The 26304-nt window shown below is 35.3% G+C and overlaps 1 protein-coding gene and 1 long non-coding RNA gene across 11 annotated transcripts in view; both read left to right on the forward strand.

Moving 5' to 3' along the window:
- Positions 1–16116, forward strand: part of TMTC3 (transmembrane O-mannosyltransferase targeting cadherins 3) — a 34417-nt gene extending 18301 nt beyond the window's left edge. For all 3 annotated transcript variants that reach the window (XM_086749976.1, XM_086749967.1, XM_086749983.1), the window contains 8 exons: positions 717–969; positions 6635–6783; positions 7642–7762; positions 8363–8474; positions 9217–9320; positions 10482–10651; positions 11241–11467; positions 12995–16116. In XM_086749976.1, the coding sequence (XP_086606102.1) occupies positions 717–969; positions 6635–6783; positions 7642–7762; positions 8363–8474; positions 9217–9320; positions 10482–10651; positions 11241–11467; positions 12995–13815 (1957 nt within the window). In that variant the 3' untranslated portion in view covers positions 13816–16116. The remainder of the gene's footprint in view (positions 1–716; positions 970–6634; positions 6784–7641; positions 7763–8362; positions 8475–9216; positions 9321–10481; positions 10652–11240; positions 11468–12994) is intronic.
- A 1945-nt stretch (positions 16117–18061) lies between these two features.
- Positions 18062–26304, forward strand: part of LOC147602015 (uncharacterized) — a 32704-nt gene continuing 24461 nt past the window's right edge. For 2 of the 8 annotated variants that reach the window (XR_015258801.1, XR_015258802.1), the window contains exons 1-2: positions 18062–18430; positions 25945–26223. This is a non-coding gene — a long non-coding RNA (uncharacterized LOC147602015). The remainder of the gene's footprint in view (positions 18431–25944; positions 26224–26304) is intronic. The other 6 variants (XR_015258803.1, XR_015258804.1, XR_015258809.1 and 3 more) reach the window with 6 other exon arrangements.

Raw genomic sequence — 26304 nt, forward strand, 5'->3', positions numbered from 1 at the left:
TTTTTGTGAAATTGATAACTGCTATGTTTCATTACCTGTTGACAAAAATGTCCAAAATATTGAAGTATCTGAGCAAGTATTAATTTTTAAAAACTTACAGTTATTAGTTTTTCTTAGTAGTTCAGAAATTAGATGTTTTATTAGTAAAGTAATTTTATTGTGTATGTGTTTGAACCTTGTCTGAGTACTCCAAACCTCTTAATAATTTTTTCCTCTTCTACATAAAAGTATTTTTTTTTTGTTTTTAGATATATACTATGCAGCAAGTGTAGTTGACTTCAGGTACAGTGCTTGAAGATAGGTGTATATGAATAATGTTAGAACTGAAAAACTGTACTTTTTCTTAATAGTGTGTGAGCACTGTAGAAATACAAGAATCTAGGTTTTTCCCTGAAAAATGAGACAAACTATTAAAATATAAACAAGGACCATTGAACTCAACTTTAGGTGTAAATTATTCTGTTTCTTTAAACTTGGTTATATCTCAAACCGGTTTCTTATGCTTGGAGGAGATTCCATCCTGCACCAAGATGAATCATCATGCGTGGTTCCCAAGTTAAATACTGGACAAATCCACAAAGATTAAGATATTGTAGATGTCTGTAATTGGTAGTTCTAGCTATGAATCTAATGCTTGCTGGTTTCTGAGCACAAAATGAATTAAGACAATATGTTTTTTCATTAAAAATTGCTTTTTCTCCTTTCTCTTACTTTAGGTTTGATAACCCAGCTGCTGTTAGTCCATCCCCAACAAGACAGCTGACTTTCAACTACCTCCTCCCTGTAAATGCCTGGCTTCTTCTCAACCCCTCAGAATTATGCTGTGACTGGACAATGGGAACTATTCCTCTCGTGGAGTCTTTGTTAGATGTTAGAAATGTTGCCACTCTTACCTTCTTTTGCTTTCTGGGATCTTTGATTGTCTTCAGTCTCCGATATCCTGGGGATTCCTCCAAGACTGTGTTGATGGTATGAATGATGCATTTTGTTAGTCCTTTTTTAAGAGTGTAAGTCACAGGTTGTTTTGTCACATGCCTAATCTGTTATGACCCAGAGATTTTACATGCATCTCCTTTTGGGTTGTAAATGAACACAGAAGAAAAGAGGAAAATTGTTGTAGCAACAAAACTGTTAAATTGCACTTAAGTCCGTGACTATCACAGATGAGATGGAGAAGAATAGACAGAGATGAGAATAAATGTGCCTCTTGTTATTTATTTGTAAACTGTATTGCAGCCTTTCTTAGGTATTTAGAACTCAACTAGCAAATGGTAGTTTTCAGTAGAACTAAAATGTATTTTAAGGGTCAGGATGCATTTCCACCCTGCAAACTGAATGTCAGTAGTCATGCTATGTATTTAGCAAATTACTTTATTTTCTTTCCCATGGGTATAAAAGAAAAGGACATATTTTGACATTTAGGGATGTAAGTTTTCCTTTTTTTTGTTGTTCTTTTAACAAAGGCAGTCATCTGTAGTCTTTTCCATATTCTAAGGGAAAACTGATTTTGTCAACCTGTAAGATTGGTTCCTGCTTTTCAGTATTATATGACCTTAAAACTGAAATGGATTAACAGGAAAGAATATTTTGGAGGAAATGAAAAGGAGTAAATGAGCTAGTATTTTTTCATCCAAACCAGTCATCTTGTTGATTGCTTGCATTGCATATTTTGACAAGATTAGGAATTAGCTGTTACTATGTTTTGTATTAAATCAGTGGTGCAATTACATGTGCAACAAACCTACATGCATAGATCTTAGTCTACTTCAGAAATAGTGTACTTTATTAATACGTAATTCAGCCAACAAAAGTTTCAGATGGGTGGGAATATTTATGCCCAATTTAAGACTAAGGATTTCTTTGCTAATCAGCTCACAAACTTTGATTCACTTTGATTCACAGCAAGACTTAACATTACAGTTCTGAGTCACATGTTTTTTCTTGTCCTGTCACTGCAGTGAGGCAGTCTGTTCATTAGAAAATCTCTGGAAATCATCTGTAGTATTGCTGATAAGCCTCTTGTCCTGAATTTGGAAACTGTATGAAGAAAAGAAACTTAGCTTATTGATAGAATAAATGTGCAAAGTGACATACCCAGAAAAAAAAAAAAGTTACCATTTTAAAGGACTTTAAAAATGTCAAGTAGTTTAATCTTTCTTCTTACATAAGCTGAAACAATTTTTCTCCAGTGCACTGATAGCAGTAGAAATGTGTGTGGGGAATGGTTCACTTTTTTTCTTACGACAGCTCTTGAACTTTAAGGCTCCGTTTTCCTACATTTCTATTTACTACCTACCCAGTAACACTCAGAAGAGGAAAGGGTTAATGGAATTGTCAGCATACATTGTTGTAAGTCAGTTTTTGTTTGAGGGTGTTTTTTAATATTTGATTTTATTATTCCAAGTGGTTTTTTAATGGGAAGATTCTTCTGAGATCATTCGCTCCAGTGTGTGAGCTTCAGTGTCGCTTAACACAGTATAAGCCTTGTTTAATGAAAGTTATTTTCCTTTAATATGTACCTATTTTGTGTATATAACCTTCAGTATGATGCTGATTTTTTTCAGACATAATATCTAAGTGCCTGGAAGCTAATTTCTTAGGAAATGAGACTGCAATATTTTATATTAAAAATTAATTGTTAGATACTATAAAATGCAACACTGTAGACCAAAGCCTATTTCTGCCCTCCAGTAAGCCATTAGTGTCTTGATGTAGACTGGATACTCTGCCAAGGGAGAGAGGGAGAGAGAACAGTTTCTTTTTGATGGCTTCTCGGTCAGACTTGCTAGAGAAATCATAGCACCATCTTTAAAGTGAAGAAAGTGAATGCTGACTTAGTGATACCAATTTGCACAGATTATGCCAATGTTCCTGATAACTATGTTGAATTACTAGTTTTAAAAATCTCTTTTGCACACTTGGTTGTCCATTCTGCTAATAAAAGCCTGAATCTGCACTGGTCAAAATAAATGTATTACACTGGCAGGTATGAATTCTATGTGCTATCCACATGGATGCCACATAGTATTAGTATAATAGAGGCTTCATCACAGCTGATGCCATGATTGACTGCACTGTTTGATGTTTCACACTGTAATGAGTGTCACTCTGAAGGAGTGATAGAGCTTTCTAAAGAGCTTCTGCCATTAAAAATCTCTAGCATGTTTTGGCTCTGCCATTAGCACGAGACCCTGAGTTGTCATGCTGAAGCCTGATCTAAGGGAAAAGTCTCAAGTTGCTTTTGTTTATGGGATGAGAAAAGGTACAACTTTAGCCCTGATGCAGAATTAAAGATGTTTGTTTGGACTTTGCAAAAAAAAAAAAAGGGAAAAGAGAAGGAACCGAAATGTAAAAGAGAAAAGGAGGTCACAAGTGTCTCTGAATGTGTCTTTCTGTGTTTGCTGATGTGGATATGGGTTTGGTGTTGTGCTGCTTGAGGGATAAGACAGAAGAAGGGATTCCTTTTCCCACTTCCTCAAGTGCCAGTGGACATTCCACAGTTATCCCCAAGTACAATCTCACAGGATAAGCTCATTACTGGGAGAAGTGAAAGCTGGAGGACTTGTTTTCAGTCAGTTTTCGTCTGATACCAGTCATGCCCAGGGAAAATAACTGGTAAGTGGGTAGATTGTGTTTCATTTTGTCTTATTTTAATTTTTGCTATAGGTTCTAAAATTGTCTTTTCAAAATAACAGAACTAGGAGATGTTAAAACAGATAAATGACTTTTTTTTTTTAAACCAACTGACAATATTAAACTAGCGAAAAGTGGGATTGTATATTATAAATCGGAACATGTGCTTTGGCAGATTGATGTCTTTATGCTGCTTGAAGTAATCAATTATTCTTACATTAGTGAAGGACATGCCCTGGAAACAATGTATGAGCATTGTTTACTTTATTCGTATGAACAATCAGATAACTTGACTGTCAGACTAAATGACCTTTATAAAAAGGTTACACTAAGCGTACTGAAAATGTTGAGTACTGAGAATAGTACTGATCTATAATCACTTTTCAGCAGGTTTCAGAATCAAGCTGTGATCATGGCCCTTGTTTGTTCATGGAATTTCTTGGATATAGACATTCCTTTGCCTGGTGAAATTTAACAAAAGCTTTTTAGTATCTTGACATTTGCTAAGTGTCCCAAACAAGGGTGCTTCACCTTCCTTCTGAGAAGACAGTACTTTGTGCCACTCAGCTGCAAACTTTGGTGGCTTGTTACTGTGCAAATGTCAGGAGTAGGCAGATATCCTTAAGCTTCTTGAAATATGTTTTTAACACTTTTCAATGTCATGCCAAGACTTCAGTACTTCTAAATTTAACAATATTTATTTCTCTACTCCCTATGCTTACGTTTCAGGCTTTGAAATGTTTCCTTGTGAACTTTTGACTGATTACTTAGCAGTTCAGGTACTCTTCGTAGCTTATGGCTGTATTTAGAGTTTTGTCTTACACTTTTTTTCTTCTTGCATACTTTAATATTTTCTGTCTTTTTTTTGGTCTTTTTTAGTTGCTTGACCAGGATATTTTTTGAATGAAGCCTCTCCATCTGCTGAAAGACTATGATAGAAAGAAAGCATAAATGAACAGAAGATAATGCATTTTTATCTACACTAGGTCTTTGAGTCTGTTGCCCAAAAAATTGTATTTAAAGGACAGTGTACTAAGGAGAGGGAAAGGATCTAAAAAGAAGTTTGGCAAAACATTGTATAACATTTGTTATCAGAAGAACTGCACAGAGCAGAACATGCAAAAAACTTTTTATTAGATGCCTAGACCATAGACACTCGGTGGAGACCAAGCACTTGCTATTTTAGCTGCAGAATCCTTTCCAGTGAAACCCACTGGAAAGAGTTGGCTTTCACTATATGAACGTTGACCTCATGGGACTGTGGGACTGATGTCCTTACTGTATTCAAAACAAACCAGAAAAACCTGCATTTTCTTAGCAATAACATAAAACTATTTTTTTAAAAATCTGAAGAGGTGACTTCAAATCAGTTTATCATAAGATTTTTATAAAATAAGTTGATTCATGTAAGCCTATGTGGAGGCCTTATATGCATCACAAAGCTAGATAGAGTTTATTCACATTACAGTAAAAACACTTGCAAAACAGCACTTTATTAGCTAAAGCACGCTTTGAACATGCTTTTGAACATTGGCTTTTGTGCTCACAAATGTGTTTGGCTGCTTAAAACAGAATAAAATACAGAATGATACCCTCACTTCCCATAATCCACCCCCAAAAGTATGAAGGCATTTGCTGTAACTAAATTAAAAACTGATACAGAGGACTGGCTTAGGGATAGCATGATAAATCCTGCATTTCAAGGTGGATTACAAAAATAGATAGTAGAATTCAGTGTTGAGGATTTTACTTTTACAGATTGATAGTGCTCTATAAGGGTCATGTACTCTAAAAATGTAAAGGAGAAAGGGAGAGGAATGTGAAATTGCATTAAATTAAATTTTGTCCGCAAGCAATCAACATTCTTGTGATTTCTTCCAAGACTCAACTATGTATTTATTTTCACGTAGCTTAATGAATTGCTGTGGATCAGCTGAGCCGTTTTTATGGTCCGTGTGCAAATTCTTGACTCCTTGAAATACGAGCTAAAACCTTACTTGAAGTTGTAAATCAGCATTGCTTTTTTATATATGAAATCCTAGATTGGCTTTCAGACTGGATGTTTTACCTGTTTTAGCATGGGAAAGGCAGTTAACGTTATGCTTAAATCTAAACACAAGGTGACAGCCAGTTGTACTGAAAATTTCTAGAAAATTCCTCTTTCTTTCGTTCCTCAAAGAAACATTCAATTTCTGTAGGAGTTTTGTTTTTTGTAACTTGGAGGCCAGATATTTTGAAATAATTATTTAAGTGTTTTCTGGTACCAGAGATTGTAAAACTGGTATTTAACAGTCACTTAGGACTTAAAGCAAATTGTCATGTCCACTTCCTTTGCAAGAGCTGGTTTTATTTGTTTTTTAATACACACACCTTTTGTTAAGATGTCTGTCACCAACCTAAGAGCTACAATTATGCAGTTCTTAAGTTCCTTGTCATCTTAGATATTTTGGGGTGCCCTTAGTGCACTATGTAAATACTGTTTATTCAGTGACTGATTCTGATTTTTATGTTATTTCTTCACATTTTTTACAAAAGTAAAAGTGGACTTTATTGTATTGTAAAAATAACTGCTTTCTGTATTCTATAAGCTGGTATAAATTTTTGATTGTTATAATAGACAATGTCCAAGGTTGTCAGACTGTCGTGTTTTTGTATGTCAAGCTCTTATTAAACCACTGGTTTGAATTTGCTCCTTTGATCCTAGTGTTTTGTCATGCAGCTGCTCTTTTCTGTAGTATAGAAAAACAAATACACTTGTAGGCCCTTAATTAAGGAATAGTATCATTTGCAGATTAAAACTTGCCATGTTCAGAGTGGTCTCAATATAAAACAGATCTTAATGTTTAAAAGAAAAAAACAGAACCCAAAAACCCAAAGATCTACTATGTATGCCTGTTTTTCTGGGATTTTTTTTTTTTTTAATTGCTTCAGAATTTGTTTCTTGGGTGCAGTTTGTCACTGCCTAATCTTTATTACTAATTCATTTGCATTTCTTTTCTAGGCACTCTGCTTAATAGTGCTACCATTCATTCCTGCATCAAACCTCTTTTTTCCTGTTGGATTCGTAGTAGCAGAACGAGTGTTGTATGTTCCTAGCATGGGATTCTGCATTTTAGTAGCACATGGATGGAGGAAGTTATCAAATAAAAGGTAAGATGGTATTACCTATGACTGGTTTAACTTATCTATTTTAATTTCATAGAAGATAACCATATTTATAACTGCAAGCTTTCTTGGTAGAGCTTTTACCTTTTACCAGTGTGAATGTGCTATGTTATAACTTTTATTCTGTTTCATGTTCTTAAAGAACACAGAGTAATAACCAAGAGACCATTTGGCAGTCATGTGAACAGTTGAAAACAGGGAAGTTCTTAGGAGACCAGTAGATTATTCTGAGGGTATTATAACGTTTTTTAAAACTATATCTACATACACACATGCATGTATAAACGTATCTATTTTATAAATTTTTTATTTTTATATATATGTAAGCATACATACATATATTTAAAAAGCCTCAGACTGCACCAAACATTTCTGAAATGTGGTGTAACTTACATTACACATTACTACAAAATGGACTTTACCTATAAGCCTGGTAGTGTAACCCATCTCTTTTTTGTAAAGGAACAAATGTTTTCTGTTTAAATCCTAGACATTTTTAAGGATTGGGGAAAAAATTACTTGGCCAAATTTGATTTGTAGTTTATTCAAAGATGATTACTGACTGAAGTTTATATAATGCATTGTATCAGTCTGCAGCATATTAAAATATATTTTACTGATTAAATTTTCAGACATGCCATGCTAGAAGTGGACATCAGAGCCATTCAGAATCTTTTCTTTCAAATTTTGTAGTGCACCATATGGTGAGGAGGCAAATACTATGGAATATACCATTCACAAATAATGGTCCTTAGTTTTTTTGCCTCCTAGCATATGAAATACTCTAGTATAAATTAGAATTGTTTGTGTGCTCATAACAGATCTGTTTGGTTTACTTCATAGTGTGCTAAGAAGAATTTCTTGGGTTTGTTTGGCTGCGGTACTATTCACTCATGCCTTAAAAACACTGCACAGAAACTGGGATTGGGAGTCAGAATACACATTGTTTATGTCAGCTTTAAAGGTACTGTATTCTATTTGAAAAGGATACTGGAAAGTTTGTGTTGCTCTTCTCAAAAGTTGCAGTGGAGCATATAAAAATGGAGAGAAATGATGATTGTTTTGCCACTTTTGTTTCTACATTGACAGTATTAACATCCTATTAGTTGCTTTAGGGAGTGCTTTAAAAGCAGTGGGATGCACACATGGGAATTCATGTGCAAGAAATAGATGATAATTTTTTTTCTTGTGTTAAAGCAACTGAATGTGTTCTCTTATCTGGGTGAAAGCACGATATATTTCAGCACAAAAATCTACAAAAAGTTTGACACGTAGAATAATTTCTTCAATGTGCATATAGCATGATAGGATAGTTTGTACAACATCCCATAACAGTTATAGTGACTTTTAAAACATTTGGTTTTTCTAGTGGTAAATAACTAGCATAAATGGATATTGAGCAGCAAATTCAGTCTAGTCATTCTGTATGCAGTGTTTTCTTAAGCTTTATGTATAGCAACTTGATAAAATCCATCACATCTTTAAGACGTAGTTAAAAAAAAGTCAATTATGTAATTTCAGCTTAGTACCTTATGCCTTGGTATCTTTTTTTTTCTGTTTTTAGGTAAATAAGAACAATGCAAAACTATGGAACAATGTGGGACATGCGTTAGAAAATGAGAAGAATTTTGAAAGAGCTCTGCAATTCTTCATACAAGCCACACAAGTGCAACCAGGTAAAAGCTTTGACTAGTTGCTGTTGGAATCGTGTCTCCCTACTCCTAGTATTTCAGTATGCTATGCTTACCTTAACCAAATCTTCTCAATGATCTGTTTTTTCTCTAACTGAGCATCAAACTGTGTCATACGCTAAGATCCATAGCTTTTTTGACATAAACACAAAAAAAAGACCTCCAGAAAAGTTTCTGTCTATAAAAAGATGCAAATACTTTCCATTTAAAGCTATTATTGTGATGACATTCTTTCTGAATTAATTTAAACTGTAATTTCTTATGAAACCCGATTATTATTTAATTTTCTTATTTAAAACTAAGGAGGTGTATAAAAAAATTAAAAATCTAGGTAGTATCAAAGTGCACATTTACTGTTATTTTACATATTGTTTCAAAAGAAGTTCTAGGTAGTACTGGACAACCTTTTCTTTTTCCTTTTAGAAGCCTAGTAAATAACCTTAAATTTATATGCCTCTACTATAGCAAGAGAGTAAAGATAGATACGTGGAAGTATGACCTCAATTTTTTTTACCATTTCCCAAGTAACTTTATAATGCATCTTTGGTTCATGGTTAAATTATCAGCTTCATAATGAAGATGAACAGTAATATAGAATTGCTTGTTGTTGCTGTTCTTGGTCTTTATGCAATACCTCTACTTCACACTACTCTGAAGGCTTAGGTATTTATTTTCATGATACTTGCTGCACAGAAGTATTTGAAATTTCCTTCTTTTCTTTATTAAGATGACATTGGTGCCCACATGAATGTAGGAAGAACTTACAAAAACTTAAACAAAACTAAAGAAGCTGAAGAATCATATATGATTGCTAAATCATTGATGCCACAGGTAATTAGTAACTTTATTTTATCTACTACCACAGGAGGGAACTCTTTCAGACCTATATTCATGATACATTTTTGGTATTTTTCCTGACGCTCTGTGTTGCTGTACAATTAAAAGCTGTTAGGGTTTTTTTAAAGCCTATCAGAAGTAGGTAATATACAATCATGGCTGTTAAAAAAAATGCTAACTTGGAACTTCTTTGTTAAAATTATTTTAAGTTACTTTTTATACTGCTTTGGGGGGAGGTTTGCTGAAATTGAGGATATAAAAGAAAGCAGCAGTTTAAAATGTACACCTACAGTTTCTAGTCATAGTGGGTTTATTTTCGCTTATGGCTAACACGTTGATGATGACGGGGTTTCTGAGCCCTCAAGTGAAGGCTTAAATGTAGCTTTAAAGGTGGGAGAAGTTAGGCACAGCAGCTACAAAAAAAATTTTGTCTGAACATACTTGTAAAAACATGTGCTTTGTTACCTTTACCATTTGTTAAGTTATATTTATATCTAGCAAATATTAATTATTCTAGCTCTTTAGGAGAAAAAGAGAGGAATATTTTGGAGAATGTAGGAAGATAATAAAAGCTGTGGGTAAAATGAGACTGACAACAAAAAACACCAATCCTTTGCGTAGAAGTATGGCATTAAAAAGTTTGTATTGTGAAATGGTATGAAGATTCTAGATGGATAAAGTATAAACAGTACAACCATTGCAATGTCATGGTATTTTCTTCTTTCATGAGTACTTTTCATCTGCTGTATCAGTGGCTGGTAAAGTCTTATTTACACTTAGCTTAGGTTGGAGGGTTAAAAAAAGGGATGAAAATGTCTGATGGAATGTCAGTTTAGACTTTAGGAAATATTCTTTGAATGGGGAAAGTTTTGCAAGGTCTTGTTCGTTTCTAATGGCTATCTGCGTGAGAGATCAGCTTAATTAGCTGATCTCTCAAATATGTTATAAAAGTAATCTATGTCTTTGTAGAATGATACTCTGTATTTTGGTGTGATTTTTCTGTGAAAGAGGAATTGCTGTTTATAATCATTAAGAGCTTGCACACCAGTGTCTAGTGATACCTTAAAACAAATGTGTCAGAGGGAAGAGGAGATCTATACTGATTGTCTTTCATATTTTTACTGATCTGTGTTTGGTGCAATTCTTTTTTGACAGATTATTCCAGGTAAAAAGTATGCAGCAAGAGTTGCTCCTAACCATCTGAATGTTTATATCAATCTTGCAAACTTAATTCGAGCAAATGAGTCTCGCCTTGAAGAAGCGGATCAATTGTATCGACAAGCAATTAGTATGAGACCAGATTTCAAGCAGGCTTACATCAGCAGGTATCATTTTGTACTTCTAGAGACAGAGATACATATTCTTGAATAAGCTGTGGGAATGGTACATAAAGGAGGTCCTGTAGTGTTTTGTGTTTAGAACAAACAAGCAAATATAAAAAAACCCACCACTGTTATCTCACATCTACTGTCTATAGGAAGACAAAAAACCTGTGAATTATTTTCATATTACTATGAATAAATGTTGAAGGTTACATCTGATTCTTCACTGTTTTGTTAGTTGTGTTTCCTGTTGGGACTTAAGGAGGTACAAAGATAACTAAACGATAGCTATTGCAGTGTAATTCCAGAGCCAATATCAGGAACCCTTGATCATTTCTTTTTTTTTTTGTTTTTGTGCTGCATATGCATTTGTTGTATACAGGCTTTTGAGAGCTGAAAGCTTTGGGAATGGTATGTAAAGGAGGTCCTGTAGTGTTTTGTGTTTAAAACAAACAAGCAAATAAAAAAAAAAAAACACCACTGTTATCTCACATCTACTGTCTATAGGAAAACAAACTTAAAAAAACCTGTCAATTATTCAGTTCATATTACTATGAATAAATGTTGAAGGTTAAATCTGATTCTTCAACAGGGGAGAATTACTTTTAAAAATGAACAAACCTCTGAAAGCTAAGGAAGCTTATCTTAGAGCTCTAGAACTAGACAGAACCAATGCAGACCTGTGGTACAACTTGGCAATTGTTTACATTGAGCTGAAAGATCCAACAGAAGCCCTGAAGAATTTCAACCACGCATTAGAACTCAACCCAGCGCATAAACTGGCATTATTCAACTCAGCGCTACTAATGCAAGAATCTGGTATGTTAGTTGTCCTTTATATAAATGTTGTGTATTTGCATTTATAGGATCCATACTGTTTAATTATTTTAATGAATTATTTTATTCCTGGAAGCAGAAGTTGGTAGCATAATCAAAGAAGAAACTGTTTGTTTTAACAGTCAGCTTTCTAATTTATTGGTAATGTATGGAATTTGTGCAAAGTGTACGTATACCTTAGCTAATCAGCATATTTGATACAAGTACTATTTTAGAATATAACATGTAAAGAAGTGTTACACAAACATCTTCAAAATTGTGCCTATATAATCTTAAAAAAAGTCTTTAGTAAAATATGTGTAAATATCTGTGTTTTGCATTGATATTGATTGATTTCATTCTTTATTGACTAAAAAAATATAGCTGGCTTATGTAAGCTTTAAATCTAAGCCCTAGGAAATGTGAATGTTTTTGCAAGTTCCTCTGTAATACTACTAATTAGGATGAATTAAGTCGGATTTTCTTGAGTTTGTTTTTTTCATATGTATAGCTTCTAGCTGTATGAGTAAGTGTAAGCCTTTTGCAAGGCTTTGCAAAGAGTATTTAGCAAGTGACTAGTAGTGTTTGTTTCCCTTTTGTTGGGATGATAAACTACTCCTAAGAGATCATATGGAGTTGATTTGAGCTGGTGCAAATGGATGATTCTCCATCTTTTCTCACGTTGTAAGTGAGATAATACAAGAAATGTCTTGTTTCTCATCTGTAGAAGCACAAGGGGCTTCAAACAAGCAAGCATTAGCTATCTAGTATTCAGTTATTTGTACTGGAAGGTGCAGCACTGTTTCAGGTGGTGAAAGAAGGCGGTTAAAATGTGCTCCCTGCTCCCTCATCCTTCAGTAGGTCTGTGCCTGGAATTCCTTACTAAGATATGTTCACTGGAGTCTTCAGGAAAATAGCACAGAGTACAAGCTAGTCTAGCTAATCCTGGTATTATCAGATAAGATTGCTTTACTATATCCTTTTCAAACTTTGATGCAAGTTAAAGTATGTGTGTTATAGATTTCATTGTTTTGTTGTTAGAAGATATTTTAGTCTGGCTATGTCTGAAGTCACCGTATATGATCTCTGTCTTTAAAATGTTTCAGTCTGTCTTTAACAGAATGAGATCTTCCACTACGAGCTTGCCTGTGTAAGAGCTGGTTTGTCAGAACTGGTGTCTTCTCTGCATTCCATTTGCTTGACCATACATGAAAACTTCTCTTAAACTTGTAGAGACACCTTTTGTCTCTGTTACATCAAACCTAAATATAATTCAGCAGATAATAGAATAATGATGCTGACTTTGGCTACAAGTCAACTGTAAATAGTTTCATTCTGTAAAAGAAGGTGGATGTAATTTACTTTTGCAGTTACACAGCAGTGATAAAAAGTAGCATTTTAAACCCTTTCCCTTTTACAGTTATGTTAAAGATGTTACATTTTAATTTGTATAAAAATTAGTGTTTTACAGGCCTAGTCTAAAAATCCTTCGGAGTAAATCTAGAATTAAATGCATTTTCTGTCATTTAGGTGATGCTCAGCTTAGACCTGAAGCTAAACAAAGACTGTTAAATTATGTGAAAGAAGAACCACAGGATGCCAATGGGTACTTCAATTTGGGTATGCTGGCAATGGATGACAAAAAAGATGTGGAAGCAGAGGCATGGATGAAGAAAGCTATAAGGTTACAGCCAAACTTCCGAAGTGCTTTGTTCAATTTGGCACTGCTTTATTCTCAGACAGCAAAAGAATTGATGGCTTTGCCTGTCCTGGAAGACCTACTAAGATATTACCCTGATCATACCAAAGGTCTGATTTTGAAAGGAGATATCCTTATGAACCAAAAAAAGGATATAGTTGGAGCAAAAATGTGTTTTGAAAAAATCTTGGAACTAGATCCCAATAATGTACAAGGAAAACATAATCTTTGTGTGGTTTACTTCGAAGAGCGAGACTTAATAAAAGCGGAAAAATGTTTGGTTGAAACACTAGCATTGGCACCTCATGAAGAGTATATTCAGCGTCATCTAAACATAGTTAGAAGTAAAATTGCATCACTGAGTGCTACGGAACAGCCATCACTTCCAGCTGATGGGACTACAACTGCAGCAGCAGCAGAAAAAAAAAACTCAGTTCAAAATCTGAAAGAAGTAAAAAATGAGCAGAAAACCACCCAGACAACAATTGATAACAATAAAGGGCCCTCAAAAAATAAGAAACGAACAGAGAAAAATGATATGGACAAAGAGATTCCCAAAAAATCTACAAAAGAAATCAAAGACATTGAGAAAAAGAGAGTGGCTGCTTTGAAAAGACTAGAAGAGATTGAACGTATATTGAATGGTGAATAGTCTTTGTCATGTCACAATAGAATAAAGGCAGAATACTATTTTTAATTATTGTTTAATATATGATCCAACTGGAAAGTGGTCTCAGTGCTTTGAAAATAGAAATAATGTTGACTGCATATCACTTAGCAAGCAGCAAAAGGGATTACAGTGTTTTACATGAGAAAACTGCAACTTTAAAATACGATGTGGGGGATAGGTGGGAATCAAAGGGTAAAAGGTTGAGAGTAATCTTGAATGCAAAATCCTAATTGTGAGAAAATAGCACTCATAAAAATCACTAGTAGTCAGGGATATTCAGTATGCTACTTTCAAAGAAGCAGTGTAAGAACTGAATGGAGAATTAATGGAATAAGCCAGACACTGCTGCTTTCTGACATGTAAATCTGTTTTTGTTAACATTACCTATGTTTCAGTTTACACATCATCAGTTAAAGTCTTTCTAGACCTCTGCTATACATGAAAAGGGTTATTTTGCAGTATATGCTTCCAGAACTTAACAAAAAGTCATAAAAATGCCACTGGTTGTAGTATAGGAGAATGCAACAACAACTAAATTTTTCAGTTGCATTCTAAATATGGAACGGTATAATTTAATTCTTTAATTCTTCTTTACTTACAATGCTAATTATTTGGACTGTTTTACATGATAGAAATCTTATGGTGCTCTTAAGGTCTTTAGACTATGCTTTTACATTTCAAGGAAATGTATGTTTTTTCTTCAACTGTCAGTCATCTGTTTGTTTTTAAAAATTATATACAAAAGGGTGGTTTTCTCAGTTTTTTCCCAGTTCATTGAATGCTGATAAATGCACTTTTGGTACAGTAGCCAGTATGCTATGCAGTAGTCCTTATTGACTTTGTATCAATGGCTGTGGATTGACTCCTTGATGTAGTAAGTTCTTTCTTGTTTATAGTAAACTAGCTTTACTATTTCTGTCACTGAACAGTATTTCTATTCTCATAACTTTTTACAACACTAATACAAGCAATGATTGCTGAAGGCAGTGTGATAATAATTAAGCCACTGAATTTAGCAGTGTTTAACATAAGGAGATGTAGACAGTATCTTTCCAAATACTAAATTCTGTTATATTGATACTTTGTCATGGGTGTATGGTTTTTATTAAATATTTATTTTGACTACTAAAATATTCCCATTTACACTTTTCCACTAATGCATCACTTTAATTTCTTACATGAAATGAAAATCTTTGCAATTTCATTGTTGCTTTTATCCTTGTGCAGTGCATATATTTTTGTTTAAATACACTACCGATTACCTAAACCTGATGTTTTCAATTATAAGAAAGAAAAGATGCATAAGAGATTAATTCAGTAATAATTTAATTAATGATTAAAGCTAACTCTTACTCTTCATGTTTTGTCTTATTTCATGACGTAGAAGTATTCCTTAGCAACTGTGCTGTTAAAACTTAATCTTTTCTCTAACTGCTTCACTTTCTACTTCAAGCAGTAATCCAGCTGTCGGATGTAATATTTATCTCTGTGGGAGGGATCTTAAATGGTTGAAGGCCTTGCACAGACCTTTTCATTGTTATATATCATTTATAATGTTACCACAACAATTGCTTGCACAGTAGTAACTAGGGGGAGGGGGAAAGTGGGTTTTTAAAAACATGATTTAAAAGCTGCAGACAGGAACAGGTAGGTGGTGTGCAGCCATTCTTTATATAGAAGTTTAAAGTGCTGCCTGTAGAGTAGTGAAGTGCTCCCAGGAATCTGTTGACCACACCTTGAAAACTGTTGTTTTGTCTTGTCGGTGAATAACTCTGTTATTGTAGCTAAAGTAGCTGGTATGTTGACCTTGCATATTAAGTCTTCCCCCCAAACCTTTGTTTTACAAAAGAATTGTTCATTGTTCTACGTGATACAAAGGAACATTCATTTGAAAATGGAAGGAACTAAGTAGTAAGAAAAGGTACTTTCTCTCTGACGGAGCAGGCCAAGATTCTCCTTGTATCAAGACCTCCCAGATTCCCGTTGCCACACCACAGTTGGTCTGTAAATCAAAGAGGGAAGGAAAGGCACATTCTCGATTTCTGTAGTTGAGCCTCTGTCACGCTGCTCTCATCTTGACCATCCAAGTATCTGCTCTTCAGGGACCAGCAAGGATTGTTAGATTTATGGACACTAAGAGGTGCTATCAGGTTTAACTAACTAAAATCATCAGAATAATGTAAATTGAAGGATATTGGAGGTATATCTTTCAGTCTGTTAGCAGGTACTATGCCCCCTTTCCTCTTTTAAGGAAATTTTAATAAAAACAAGTATTTTGACTAATGTCAGTGCGCTGAGTTGTAGCCTGTTAGGATGTGTTAACCATTTTAAAATTAAACTCATGAGAAAAATTATTCAGTAAATTGAAGCGGTATAACTTCTGAAAAATAATCAAAATAGCATTTGCTCATAGGAAAGCTATCAAAGAGTAATTTTGGCATTGTTTGTTTGCAGATAGGACTGAATAATCAACAGGCATTTTTCCCCTTTCATGTCAACCTATCTTCTCTCCCTGCCATTCTGATATGCAGGAACACCATATATATCATCCCTTTTTCAAACTCCCCGTTTCACAAATACTCAAGAACTGGGAATTTCCAAGGGTGGAATAGGCATACTAACTGGAATATTTTGTAGCCCTTTTCTCATTCAATGCAATTGCTGTGGTTGCTGAAAACACTTGAAGAGATGTCTCATATAATCTTTGCATACATACACAAATAGTTCAGCCTTATGTGTAGAGCTGCAGTAAGCATATTAAGTGTTACACACGTTTGTGCATGTAATTTCAGTGCAGACTCATGCATTTGTCAGATTAATTTTGGGATCATTTGCAGGTGAGTATGTGCGTAAAGAGTTAGAGGTGAATACATGCAGGGATTCATTGGATATGCATGCAGAGTTGAGACAATTGGATGCTTATGGGTACTGCACTTGCAGAAGGACAACGTGCAATTGTAGGTCAGTCTTTGAGTACAGAAATTTTTTTTTTGTCTGTTTTGCAGATGAAATGTTTTAGGACTTCATTTTCTAAGTTTTTGGTTTTTTGGTTTTTTCTTTTTGCATTACAGCTAAAAGCATGATCATTCAGATCTGATTTCTTTTTTTTTAGTCTCTTAGTTTTTATTAGCTCTATCAGGGAAATAGATATTGTGAAGAACAGGAAACGCTTTCCTACAAACGGGTATGTACAAAGTGTCGGAGACTGGAATCATAAAGGATTAAATGGGACAGAAATTCTTTTCAACGTGCAGTGTAGTATGCACCTTGATTAGGCAATACTGGAAGAGAGAAAGTCAAGCTAGAAGTAAACATACAGGAAGATTGCTGTGGATGAAGGGTTTCATATAAAGGAAAGCAAGAGAACATGCAATGCGTGTGCTGCCAGAGCCTTTATCTGGAGGAAATAGGAAGCTTTAGATTTCTACTCAGTTGTGGATATTTACTGAACTGCACCTTATTCTGGACCTTAACAGCAATTTCAGTATATTCAAAAGGAAAACAACATGCTGAAATCTTACATAAGTGTGTCTTGGCTTCAACCTGTGAAATAATACCTATGTAGCTCTAAAACCTCCAGGGACTTCTTACTTGGCTCCTCGTTCCCTGCTAGCTCTATGGCATGAAGCAGACATGCTCAGAAGATCCTCCTACCCTGAAGGAGACACAGGTTTGTTCTGTGCACGTGGGGTGCAAAGGATGCATGTGCTCTTTATTTTCTAGGTGGCAGGGCAGTATAGTTACTGAGTTTACCTTAAATTAATTTGAATTGCCATCAACTATGTCTTATTACTCAGCCTTCATTAACCACGGCTGGCTGAACCATAGGCGTTTGGATAGGCAAGTTGATGATTAATAGGACTTAAGAGCAAAGCACTCACCTGTGAGAATTTTCAGTTTTCTCATAGAGTAAGCACTCTCCCCAAGCAAAAGCTGCTGAAACATTTTGGCACTGTGTGTAGGTTGTCCAGCGCAACATTTCTCACAGCTCTCGGTGCATCCCAAGAGTAAGGGGCATCTTCCATCAGCCATCTACCACTTCATTGTCAGATGAGTTTATTGCAAAATCAGTCTGTGCTTTGTAGCAGCAAAGCTGCTCGCATACCTGCTTCCAGGGCATAGAGCTCTGGGCTGAAATTGGAGGCATTTGTTCCATCCTGAAATTTCCTTTGGAAAGACCCAATGAAGATCAAAACAATTCTGGGAAGTTACCAGCCCCACCCCAGGCTCTTGCAAACTTTGCATCCCACAAAAGCACCGGGAAGACTCCCAGTTTGGTGAGTGTACACGGCTGGGCTTTTCCTTGCAGAGGCTCAATAATCCACCTCTGCCTGGCAAAAAGTCTGGAACTGCAGCAGAACCTGCTACTTCTCTAAAGTGCTGCCATGTAACCAAAATTATGCTTCTCTGACTTTCAGCCTAGGAATCCTGCTATGCTTAGGTAGACAGCTTAAGACTGGAAAGGCTGGAAGACACCTCCTTCCACCCATCCTTCACCTCACTTCCTCTCCATACAAAACAGTGACATTCTTCATTTAGTGTTTCAACTGAGCAAGAAGAATCTGTCCCCAAAACCTCCAACATAGCTTACGAAAAGGTAAGACGTTCCTGCCTGGGATCAAAATATCATATCTTACTGTGTTACATACATTGCAATGCTACATTTTTTTTTAATAATCCTAAATAGATATGTTATTTTTATAGCATTCTGTGTGTGGCAGTACAGCTAGTGTTCTCTGAAAACTGAAAAACTACTTTCCGCAGTCTAATATTTAGTGCCTGTCTACAAACCAGGGGTGCTGCATGCGGGATATATTTTTCTCTTGCAAATAACCAGAAGAAATTTTGTCTACACACATCAGTCACTCTCAAACAAAAAGCAATGATGTGAAAGAAAAAATCAAACCCAAAACAAAACACCCCAAAACAAAACCAAACCGCCGCAGAACCTTCTGCATAATTATCCTGGGATGGGAACAGCATAATAAGCTGTGCAGCTTCCTTGGGCTAGGAAACAATTCCAGAAAAACATGTTTAACCTTCCACAGCATGGTGGTGTACCTTCAAAGACTGCTAGAAAGAGAATTGAACTTCATAGATACCGTGTACTTTGAACTAGGGAATTTTGTTCAATCAAAAATATTAATATAATGTTAATAGACTCCAGCATAATGCAAACAACTGTTAGTTCCTGCATCTTTAGCAGTATAAGAAATATCTTATTAAAAAAAAATTGAGTAAAAATTCCCTGTTCAGTTACAAAATGGCAGAAGTCTTTTGTTAAATGTCCATACAGAGGCACTAACATTCTTTACAGCAAGTTTAGAGGTTGCATACTTGTTTGGGTGAACTCAGCCTTTTCAAGGTGTGTACAGAAACTGAGAAAGACACTGAATACTTGGGTCTGTGGGGCTTTGCATGCCAGACTACACCTTGGCATTGTGGAAAATGTGTATGTACTTACCAGAATTTTAGTTACTGGTTAACATAGCAGACAAATTTGTGTATTTGATACCCTTTGATACACTTCTGGGGGATGATATGACTTACAAGCTTTGTATGAGATTATGAATTCCCTGTGTCTTTTCTACACTGCAATGGTTATAAATATGAAGCCTGAAAGATTATCCAGGTAGAAGGGAGCATTAAAATAAAGCAAGTTGTTCAGATTTACTACACCTACTCAGCATATATGTTTGTTCCTTACATGTATTTATCAGGGTATTGTCTTTTTAAAAACACATAGCAAGGGATTTTTAATTATATGTGTATTCATCCACACACAATGAGAGTAGGTGGAGGAGGAAAATACAACAATTACAGGATGTCATAGCAAAAGTAGAAGTCATAAATCTTGATTTTTAAAATACCGTCTTGCACATGCACTCACCTTTATTTCATTTGCAGTTGTTAACCCAGTCCTGTGCTGCTGTTGTACGTGATTGCCATTAGCACGTGATGCCGTAGCGCCAGCTCACCAGGACCGAGAGCTCAAAAAAGATTGTGACCACTGGTGCTTACGGGATAGGGGATTCATTGTTATCTCTCCTCAGCCCCAAGCTGGATAATCGAGGCTTGCTTGTTGTTTTGAGCGTACTACTCACTTCATCTACAGGAATGTCAGATGTTATGTATGACTATCTCAGTTGGCAAGATACAGTAATTTCTCTGTAAATGTGTGCCTTCTCATTAGCAGGCATCATAGTGTGATGGTATTGGGCACACCTGAAAGCTCTAGATGGTACAAGTGCGGGAAGCCAAGTTATGGGAAATGTTAAGTGTTACTGAAACCCAGTAGGATAAAAGGTATGAAATAACTGCTGTGCTCTGAAGTTATGCAAAAATATGATAAGTCTTATTCAGTTAGAAAAAAAAAAACAATGAAGACAACAATTGAGAAAAGAAGTTTAAAGGAGCTTCTGAACACCTTTTCTGCTCTCTTGAACAAGTTTTAAACAGACCTGGAATGCTGGGTTTTCTTCAGCTCCATACATAAACATTTTTCACTTTTCTAGTATAAATAGCTACAAATAAATAGACACAATGAAAGGTGTGTGAAAGCCTAAAACTCGTTAAATTCAAATACTGTGCAGAAACATAAAAGAAGCTGAATGGTAATGTTTCTTTAGATGTATTTATACGAGTGGGTTTGCATGAAGTTAAAATATGAGCTGTAATGATGAGGATTATTTGGATGAGCCATACTATATTTCTGCCCCTTACTTGGGTGAATATAATCAAGGCTTTAGTGCAAATATTTAGGTTTAAATTTACCTTTCCTTCAGCTGTTTTTACACATATTGCAAAAGAAATAAATTGCTAGGATATTCATGAAAAGCAAAAATAAGAAGCATAATTAAGTTTTGGGAGTAATTTCCTTCTGATCAATATACATGAAAAGGTATATATTTGAAGAAAAAAATATGCATTGCACAAGGAGGAAAGCAACACTGAAATTACAAAGATTAAGAAATTGAAATTATATATAAGGATTTTCCATTTATTTGCACTGGTTTATCTTGTGATAAAAATAAAGAAGGAACCTCTTTCCTTTGACTTCCTTTACCTTACTGTCTGTAAGACTTTTTCCCCTAAAGAACAGCTCTTATTTTTTTTTAAATTATGAGTACAAAATTGTCAGATGATTCTTCATCTTACAAACACAAAACACATTGTGACTGTACAAAGAAGGAAAAAAACATAAAACAGAAAGCAACTGAAATGCAAGAAGATATTTAGGTTTTTTGTTTTAAAAATTAATAACAAAACAACAAACACCGTTATTTTAGGTTGTCTAGTGTCTGGGTGTCCTATGAGCCTTCTGGCTGATGAGGAAATACAGCAAACTAACTCATCAATTACTGACCATCTCAACTTCAGAACTTAAAAACCATTTCATATGGTTGTTTTTACTGGTATACTGTTCCTTTCTCAACTCTAGATGAAATTATATAAAGGGATTGAATGTGAGATTGAATTTCAGTAGCACAGTCTCTGTATTTCTAGAATGCTGTTGGGTTCTCTTTCCTTTGTTCTCTTGTGTTCTTTTGTTTCTGTGGCAGTGGTGCTTTCTCACACTGAGAGTGCTCCAGTGTAAAGACGGAAAAGAAAAGACAGAGGAACTAGTGGAAGGTTTTTAAGTTTTTATATATGTGTATAGTGGTCTTCCAGTACCTCAAAGGGGCCTACAAGAAAGATGGGGAGAGACTTTTCAGTAGGGCCTGTTGTGACAGGATGAGGGGTAATGGTTTCAAAATAGAGGGAGGTTGATTTAGATTAGATATTAGGAAAAAAATTTTTACAATGAGGGTTGTAGAACACTGGAACAGGTTGCCCAGAGAGGTGGTGGAAGCCCCATCCCTGGAAACATTCAAGGCCAGGTTGGATGAGGCTCTGAGCAACCTGATCTGGTTGGAGATGTCCTTGCTCCTTGCAGGGGGGTTGGACTAGATGACCTTTGAAGGTCCCTTCCAACTCTAACCATTCTATGACTCTATGTATGTATTACTAATAAGCATCTTCAGTGTTCCACTTTTTGCTTCTGATTTAAATATATATTTATAACACATGTATGTACATAAATTACATATGTAAGTCTTTGCTAAAGATCTGGAACAAAATTGTTTCAACATTTGCTAGGAAGAGTGCTCATTTATCTTTGTAATTGAAACTATTATTATTGCTATTTGCAACAGTAATGCAGAAAAATACCTACAGGCAGTGATGACCAAGTTACTGCTTCAGGTTATTAGTTAGTATGGAGCAGTTGCATAAATCACACAAATAATCAGCTAAGCGCAGAGACTTACATAAATGAATCTATAGAGTTGTATAACATGTAGAGCGTAACACAATGTCACTAAATTTGTATCTTGTGATTGGGTTTATTTACTGCTCAGGATCTGGCAGGGTTTGTAGAAGGCAGTAGTTTCTCCTTCCAGGGGCAGCAACTGTTCAGACTGTTGTTCACCTGCTGTCCATGGTCACTTCAGAGGTGAAGGCCATTATCTTGGTCCTTGACCTCTTAGTAAGAATCTTGATAAAATGAGGAGCAGAGGGGTAGAGTCAACAAGCTAAAGTAGAACAAGATTGCAAGCAGATCATGATTATGTCAAATCTAGCTGATCTACAGATAAGGAGGAAATCAGCTAGTGTTGTTCTATATTTCTGTTCTGCATTAGCTATTTGCTGATGGTCTTCCTTGTAGTCCTAGTAGCAACTTTGGTACAGTTTAGGCCAGTAATGATATAAATCTTAAGCAGCGATCCAACCCGTGTTCTCCATGTGACAGGATAAATTGCAGTGCTCTGAATAACACCACTAGAAGATGTGGCCTGTGGCCTGAAAAGCTTATCATCGTGGAAGTATGTGATGATCTAAACTAGGAAATAAATAAAAATGACATATCCATTATATATTGGGGACTAGCAATAAAGCATCTAGGGTCTTACAAAGCTTTTTAATTCTGCTGAAATATGACGATCTTAATGGTATTGGTTGTTAATATCCCTCTAGGTTTGTAGTTTTCTTCTTAAGAACTTACTGCTTTTCTGTGCATACTTAGAGGAAAAATAGTAATTTACTTTTAAATGTTACTGTCAAATCCCATATGCACAAATTTTTAATTTTAATTCAGAGTGATTTATGCATATATCCTGAAGAGCCTGTATGTAGAATTGCACCAAGGAGTGAAAGAGCTGTGGAGGCCATGTTTGGAATATTACACATACAATATGACTGGAAAGGACTAAGAGGAAAAAAAAAAAAGAACGTAATCCAAAGTTTTTGAACACAAAGGTACAACCAGTCAAGTGTCAAGACATGTTTACTCCACAGATTACTGGGTGCTTGAGTACACACTAGTGAAATATCACCTCCAACTTGCTTCTCACTTTTCTTTTTGTAAGCATTCACTTTCGAGTCTGGAAGTGGGTTACGTAGATTGTGGTCTAATTTGGTGTGGCTGCTCTCAGAAGGAATTCTACTGTGTACCCAAGGTGGTCAGGGGCTGTAGGATATGGTGTGTGAAGAGAGTAAAAGGATAAATTAAATATAGAAATAAAGTACCTTGAAATTCTCTATGTAGATTGAGACGCTATTTTGTAGTTGGTTTCACAGATGAAGAAAATACTTGAAAGATGGTAATCTTTCTGAAATTCAACTCTGGAGAAATTAGAATTAAACTACAGATGACAAGATTCAGTGGAGTTGTGGAGAGATAAAACCTATCCAAAAGGGAAAAAGCTGTAGGCAGCCCTGCAGTATCCGGTAGCATGGTAGTTACTAGCAATATTCCTAAAAGAACTTGGCACAGAACAGTAAAAATGTGGATTGTATCTGTTAATACAAATCTGTAAGCATTGTCAATATAGTGTAGGGTATTGTATAACAATCACTTGTTAGGACTGAATTAGTAGAAATGGGATGAAATTCAATAATAGGTGAGGTGATGCACCCTGGTACTGGTATCAAACTGCTGTTGAGAGCTAGAAGTAACTAAGATGGAAACACATTTGGCTGTCCTACACAACAAGAAGTTTATAAATTACTGAAGTAGTTTAGTCATAAAATGAGGTGACTGTGGTGAAAAGGTAACTCCAGTAGAAATAGAGATGTTCCTACTACAAGACACTGGTGATGCTGATCTGGAATACTCAGTTTTGGTTACCTATGTTAAAGATTAATAAGTTCAGACTATAACAAATGCACAAAATCTCTGCCTGCTGAATAAGAAAAGCAGGGTGCTTACCTTCTGCAAAACGCTAGAGCTTGTTATCTGAGGCTAAACAAGTCAAAAGGGCATGTGGTTATCAAGATACTCAGTAGGAGGATGAAAACTGGAAGGAAAATTACCATTTAGGCTAAAAGCCAATGTTTGTACAAGAACAAAAAGGTAGAAAACAATTATAAATAAACTCAGGCTGGGAATGAGGCAAAAGGCCCAGACTACTGGAACAATGTATTTTGGGACTATCTTTCAAGGAGAACGAGGGGTGGGGGGAAGTTATTTTAAGCTAAAGCCATGAACATTTTTGAAAGGGAATGTATTAAATACTACTTGTAATAATAAAAAGCTAAACTTTGTGATTCAGGAGGTTTGTCCAGATTTTGTGCTTCCTTAAATCACTGAGCTAAGACATGATAGGAATTTCTATCCTGCCTCCTGTTTATTTTACAGTATATGTTTAAATTGGAGGTACTCTTTTGAAAGTAACAATGCCTATTGCAAACTGATGTATTTTGCATATGACATCTTTCTGCACACAACAATGCAAAATTAGATCATATTAAAATTGCCTGTTTTCAGTGGTTATAGTCTTACTGAAATCTTAATGCAGCAGTGAAAATAAGTAAGCTTGCACATTTATTTTCTTCCTGAATTATTTTGCCATTTTCGTCCCTTGAATTAAGAAACATTCACTATAGGTTAAATGAAGGAACGGTGAAACTTTTAAAGAGCCAACTCAACGATGTTAAGACAAATCCTTTGATGTTCAAAGTATCACAATCGCACACACTGAGTTCCTGGTGCAGTTCATGGGGGAGTACGTGAAGGAACTGAAAGTTTGCAGTAGAATTCAGTTTTTATGAAAATGCAAGTATTGCCTTTTTATATCTAATGGAGATGGTAGAGAAGCCTTCCTTACAAAACATTGTAGTCCATCAGTATTGTGCGTAATATGAAGCTAGAGAAGAATATGCCGTTTTCTCCCTTCCTTTTCTTGTTTCTGTGCCCTCTAGCCCATAGGCCAAGATGATGCAATTGCCACAATCATATCTATAATAAAATTTATTTACCATACATTATAATAGTAGTCAAAATGAAAAAAAAATGGTTATAAATAAAAAATAAATGGAAAATGCATTATTTTGTACTGGATTATATTCTTGTTTTTTAATATGATATATAGTACTGACCATATGTATGTGAAAAGTAAATCATAGGCACAGGATTGTCTCCAAGAAACATTTTAACCAGTTAAGATAATAAATCCAGAACCAAAGTAGAACCTATTTTATTCTGTTATTCAAGAAATATGGAAAAAGCGGTTGCTGAAATAATTTGTTAAATTTAAAGAAAAAGAAAAATTATTTCAGGTACATCTTTTACATGTTAAAGAAAAAAAAAAAGAACAGTGAAAGCAATTCTAAGGTCATAATAAAGCAATGATGATACCAAAGAACACAGAGAGTATATGCTTAAAAACAAAATGAGATCCTGGATTTTCCAGGTTTTCTTTTTTAAAATTATTGAACACATTTTTGGAAAACATGCTCAGATCCCCATCCGAACTTTTTGTTTCTCTCCCTTATGTTCCTGAGAGCATGAGGATCTAAGGAATGTGCTTGCATTATGTTAAAATTAATAATAATTATGTCATTCAGAAAATGTAAACCTAATTATCATGATTTATCATTTTATTTCCCATCAGTTAATAGGTTCTTCCAGCAGAAGTCATATATATTTGAAATGCTGAGTCTGTCTTGAAATTTTCGACACTCAAGAAGCATAAGCACATTTTTATATTTATACTGAATCAATATTGTAATAATCTTCATTAAAATTTTGTGAAAATTTGTATTTTGAAGTGTTTTCTGTTTGTATTACAGTAAAGATTTGACACTACAATGCTGAAGACTTTGCTAACAAACACACCTTGGCACATACACAAGAAGATCAGTGCAGGCGCCACTGACCACTTCTGCTGCTGAATGCGATAACCATGACCCTGAAACAGGGAAAGTCACAGGATGCAGACTGGCGCCTAATTTAAGACATGCAGTAGCAGTTTAATCCGACACCTCGGAGAATGTCCTAATCCTCATCCCTCGGTGTTTTCCCAGTGTTGAAACACCTCTTCTGCAGAACGATCTTCCCACTGTCCACAGGTAGACAGCATGTACCCCCTCTGTCTGCTGTGCTGGTAGGCCAACCCTCGCACTTCTGTTTTCGAAAGGACAGATGCAGGC

Source organism: Chlamydotis macqueenii, chromosome 1 (assembly GCF_036417535.1).
Source record: "Chlamydotis macqueenii isolate bChlMac1 chromosome 1, bChlMac1.mat, whole genome shotgun sequence".
NCBI lineage: Eukaryota > Metazoa > Chordata > Aves > Otidiformes > Otididae > Chlamydotis > Chlamydotis macqueenii.